The following is a 5,098-nucleotide window of genomic DNA, read 5'->3' on the forward strand; positions in this document are numbered from 1 at the left end:
GGTGCCAACGAGGATGACACAACGTGTTATCGGAAGGGATATAGTTGCTCCTCGACGATGTATCTTTTGCGTTGTTACTTTATTGAGAAGCCACACAAGTGTTTTAAGCTAACGGGCCGAATGTATACGATTAGAATCTGAATAAGCGTTCGATTCGCGCGGAGACTAGAATACACTGTGTACGTGTGTTATGCCGCGCAGGAGAGAAATGTTTCGTCAGATTTTAATACCCCACGCGTATCAGTTTCTTTAAAATATTTTCTCTTCCGGTGTGGCCCCTGGGAGATCGATGAATTTTATCAGCAACGCTTTATTTACAGATAAGCGTGTAATGTTTTGGGAAAGAAGGAAAGTACTTGAGACGATCGTCGCGCATGTAATTGCAGTTGTAATAATTTAATAAGGAGGTGGAAATATTACGCAGTGAATTGTAATTCAAGTGCAGTGACTTCTCGAATCAGATTGCGAGTATTTTATGTTGCTGAAGAATCGGGACGTGATATAATAATGTGATAGTATATGATGATGACATTATAGTTTAATAACATGGTAGTATGATAATGTGGCCGCAAATTGCGCAAAAGTATGATTATATGATATCGTCATAACATGATGATACACAGTATGATAGTTCCATGGCGCGGTTGTATGCTCTTATGATAGCGGGGAAGGGTGATGGAAAGATAGCAGAATATCATAGCGATATGATGGTTCCGTATGATAGCGCAAAAATGTGATATGCCGACATATAAGCGCGATTGTATGATAGTATCATACCACACCACTATGATAGCGCAAAAGTATGATAGTATCATATCGCGACACTGTGTTAGCGGGAAAGTATGATACTATGATAGTATCATATCACGACACTATGATAGCACAAAAGTATGATAGCATGATAATATATTGCACAATAGCATGACAATACAATAATACATCTACTAATACTACCGTTGTATTTTATACTTCGGAGTTCACTTATCATTCATCTCGAAGGCTAACATAAACTCACGCATCCCCCGATGCTCGCGAAGAAAGTGCAGCAGAAGAAAGGGGCGACGAATGTTTGGCCATGAGGCCGGATAGAAGGCCCGATCGAGCTTACCCTACTATGATTTACAAAAACGGATAATTCGCGTAAGTATGTCATAAAGCCAGTGAATTTCAGGGCGTATGGGGACGCCGCAAAGTGTTTGATACATTTGGGCAAAGTGACTATCGGCGGGTCGCGTGCTAACTCGCGGAAAGTAACGGTATACATTCTGGTGCTTTCACGTTCAACGCCATCGAATTTTGTGATTCTGGATCCGCAGTGTCTCGCAAGGAGAGGCTCGCCGCTTCGTACGGGAGGACGAGTGTATGGTCACAAGCTCGCATTATGGGGTTCGACGTGACCCGATTTCAGGGCGAAGTCGACGAGGAACTTGTTTGCCCAATATGCTCCGGAGTCCTGGAGGACCCAGTCCAGGTATTATTTCTGTTTCGCTCGCTAATGATCGAACCTCCTCAATGAACCAGTTCCCCTGCGTTTACGCGAGACTTAACCTCACTTCTCATCTCCCGTTCTCCGCGGCTCTACCGTAACATTTCTGTCGATTAACACAAGCGAGGACCTAGAGCGTGCGACCGGTCACTTCTACGCACCGCGACGACCGCCGCGGCCTGTCTTCTAGATAACATTCGTCAGTGTTCTGTGAGAAGCTCGTAATGTCAAGCAGTGGCTTGAATTTTTACAGCTACCATTCTGTCAAAATGTTCGCAACCGTTGTTGGTCTCGCTAGATCTGTGCTTTATACGCGAAGCACGTGAGAACCGTCTCCTGTATATGTCCGTGCATATTCATTGTCTGTCATAAAGTACGATTATAATAGCTTAGTAAAATGTGTGGTTTGGCTTAAAGACTGGTAGGTGAGCAATATGTTGCAGGCGCCTGTATGCGAGCACGCTTTCTGTCGTACATGCATTAACGAATGGATAAACAGACAATCTACGTGCCCCCTGGACCGTACGCTGATCACCTCCGCTCAACTCAGGGCGGTTCCAAGGATCCTTCGAAACCTGCTGGCCCGCCTCTGCATCAGCTGCGACAATATTATGTACGGATGCCAAGTGATAGTCAAGCTTGACAGTCTGGTATCGCATTTGGAACAGTGCGAGTACAATCCCAAGAGGCCGATGCTCTGCGAGCAAGGGTGTAGCCTCATCATCCCCAAGAACGAGCTGAAGGATCACAACTGCGTGCGGGAGCTCAGAAACATCATACATTCCCAGCAGCAGAAGCTGGCCGACATGAAGCGCGAATTGGGGGAGCAGCAGCTCCAAATAAACGAGCACAAAAGGGACATACATCTTCTAAAAGACTTCATGCGAGCGTTGAGAGTCTCCAACCCCGCGATGCAAGCCATCGCCCATCAGATGGAGAGGGACGAGGTCGTGAGATGGTCCGCCACTCTCCCCAGAGCGAGGGTCACCAGGTGGGGAGGTATGATCTCTACGCCCGACGAATTGCTCCAGGTACGACCATTTGCAAGTTTATATACTGCTAAGGAATTCAATCCCGGGATCCCGGCTGTTTTATCGATTCCATTTTTATATTTTTCAGTTGTTCATAAAGTAATTTACGTTTTTAAAAATTCTCGAAATTCTCGGGATAAGTTATAACTTGGTGTATCAAATCCCGGGAGTTTTAGAATCCAGAAAACGGCCGGGATCCCGGGATTACGATCCCAGGATTGAATTCCCTATATACTGCTCGCTATTAATCCGTTCCGATAAATAACTGTTGTGCAATGTTGCAGACTATGATAAAGAGAACTTTGTCGGAGTACAATTGCCCGCCGCACGTGATCGATGAATTGATGGAGAATTGCCACGAAAGAAAGTGGCCGCCGGGTTTGAACTCCCTCGAAACTAGACAAAATTCTAGACGGCAATACGACAATTATGTTTGCAAACGGGTCCCTGGGAAGCAAGCAGTGCTAGTTCTCTATTGCGATAATACACATATGTCAGAGGATATGATGGTCGAACCTGGATTAGTGATGATTTTTGCGCACGGCATCGAGTAATGGCTCGTATCGGTGCTGCGCGCGTGCCAAAATGTTCCGATGCCCAATTATTCTGTTGTTTGTTACATTCGCCGCGATCGATCTTCCAGGCGTATGGGATATCGCTGTACTTCCTGTGCAGATACTGGGATATTCGCATAATGTACTTTGCGACTGTAACGCGCGCGATATCTTTTCAAAAGCTGTTGAAAGGGACAAACGACATATGCCTTTTGTGATAAGCAATTGTACAGACGCAATTGTCACATACAAAAATCTAATCGAATGTCTGGATCGTTACACTGTGATATACTGTTTCATTGTGAAAGTTCCTGAAATCGCGTGATAAATAGTGAGCAGTTTTCTTTTAGTTGTCCTTGAATGATTCCATGTACATTTCTATAAATTCGATTATTTCATTCGACGATGCTTGACGAGGCAACTATTTGTCGGCCGTTTCAGGAAAGTTTTTTACATGCATAGAAGCCTGTAAGCGTTTTACTATATAATACTTTAGACGAGTAAGAAACAAGAGAATAGAAATTATCGATATGGTAATTGCTACTATTAAGAATCTGAATGTGTTCTAAAAGATAAGCACCGAGTGTCGGGAAGAAGACCTTTTCTTCCGCCTTTCTCAACGTTATTTATACGGTCTTAACAAAACATTACAAAGTGCGTACAATGAAATGAACATGCTATACAACGATCGTTTCAATAAATCGATATACTCTGCGTGAATAACAGCCATAAGTATCGTCTGCAATTTACAAGGCCCATTAAAATGGTGCACGCTCGTAGTAGACTCTTCCTTTCTCCAGTGGGCAATTCGCAAAACCATGGTTCCAACGTATCGAAAGTAGTAATCTATGACAATTAAATGAACAGTCTCGAATTTCTTCGGCATCGATCTCTTACTATTTTGCGACGCGTATAATTTAAGGGAAGTAACCAATGATTAGCGTATTCGATAAGAAACGTTCGACAAACATTTGATCTTTCAGATATGTTTAAGCCAGATACGAATAAGGATATTCTAGTTTGTCGTTGCACAAAATAAGTTAGTCCTTTCAAAACAAATCATCGAGTGCGAGACGGTTCTATCACGCAGCTTCTTCATTTCAGTTTCAAAGAAACATCTAACATTTCGATCATGAATTACTACTGCTTTGCGGTTTAACGTTTACACGTAATTCTTTATTTATTCATGTCTACATGGCCATTCGTCATTAGCTTAAAAAATTGAGCTTGTGATCTTAATACATTGAGTACTAAGTAATTAATATACTTCCGAAAGAGTTTTGTAGCGAGAATACGACTTTCTACCTATTAACTCCGAACGAAAGTTTCTAGGCCCTCGATATTCCGTTTGTAAAATTAGATCGTCATCTTTACAATGCAATATTTGTATATATATATATATATATATATATATATATATGTGTATATATATATACAAATAACTGTTTAAATTACGTTTACTTTGTTGTAAATATCGCGCATGTTATGTGTCATCGGTGTCGACTGTGCGCAAGAATGTTAAACCCGACTCTGTGAGGGAACACTGAATGGATCGCTGTAAATATAAGAATATCTATTTTAACACTGCACACCCTTAGCACTCAATGCATTAAGCATTGAAAAGCATACTTCTCTTTTGAAGCTAAGCACGTGTATTCAAAGATTGTAGACAATTTTATACGCAGGTTGATAGTTGTTATGACTATAATAAATCTGATTTTATGTATTGCAAGTCGTTTGGTGCATAGCTGATTTCATTCTCTTTGCAACTGCCAATGCGGTACATAATTTACAGACTCCATCGCGGGCGCGTGTTCCCGCCCAGTAATATGGAATAAAATTGAACCGACAAATAGAATGGAATTGTACAGAAATCGTCACAGCTCTCCCCTAGTTACAGCGAAGTCCGATTCAAGCTTCGCAAGAACATCGACTCTGTAAATATTCTCAATTATATTACTTTATTAACTTCTGCCTTAACTTCTCTAGGTGTTCTTACGCTTACTAAAGGAAGATCGTATAATTCG

General features: G+C 42.0%; 1 protein-coding gene across 4 annotated transcripts; it reads left to right on the forward strand.

Annotated features, from left to right (window-relative positions):
- Positions 1 to 900: 900 nt before the first annotated feature.
- Elgi (E3 ubiquitin-protein ligase NRDP1 elgi) lies at positions 901 to 4,797 on the forward strand. Of its 4 annotated transcripts, XM_076823809.1 has the most exons (4): positions 901 to 1,140; positions 1,317 to 1,471; positions 1,912 to 2,517; positions 2,802 to 4,797. In XM_076823809.1, the coding sequence occupies exons 2-4, from the start codon at positions 1,382 to 1,384 to the stop codon at positions 3,069 to 3,071; spliced, it is 966 nt and encodes a 321-aa protein (XP_076679924.1). In that variant the 5' UTR covers positions 901 to 1,140; positions 1,317 to 1,381; the 3' UTR covers positions 3,072 to 4,797. The 4 variants fall into 4 exon arrangements, with proteins under 4 accessions (XP_076679924.1, XP_076679939.1, XP_076679916.1 ...); XM_076823824.1 differs by lacking the exon at positions 901 to 1,140 and having other exon boundaries at positions 1,161 to 1,471; positions 1,904 to 2,517; XM_076823801.1 differs by lacking the exon at positions 901 to 1,140 and having other exon boundaries at positions 1,161 to 1,471.
- Positions 4,798 to 5,098: the final 301 nt, after the last annotated feature.

This window comes from Andrena cerasifolii, chromosome 1, assembly GCF_050908995.1.
Source record: "Andrena cerasifolii isolate SP2316 chromosome 1, iyAndCera1_principal, whole genome shotgun sequence".
NCBI lineage: Eukaryota > Metazoa > Arthropoda > Insecta > Hymenoptera > Andrenidae > Andrena > Andrena cerasifolii.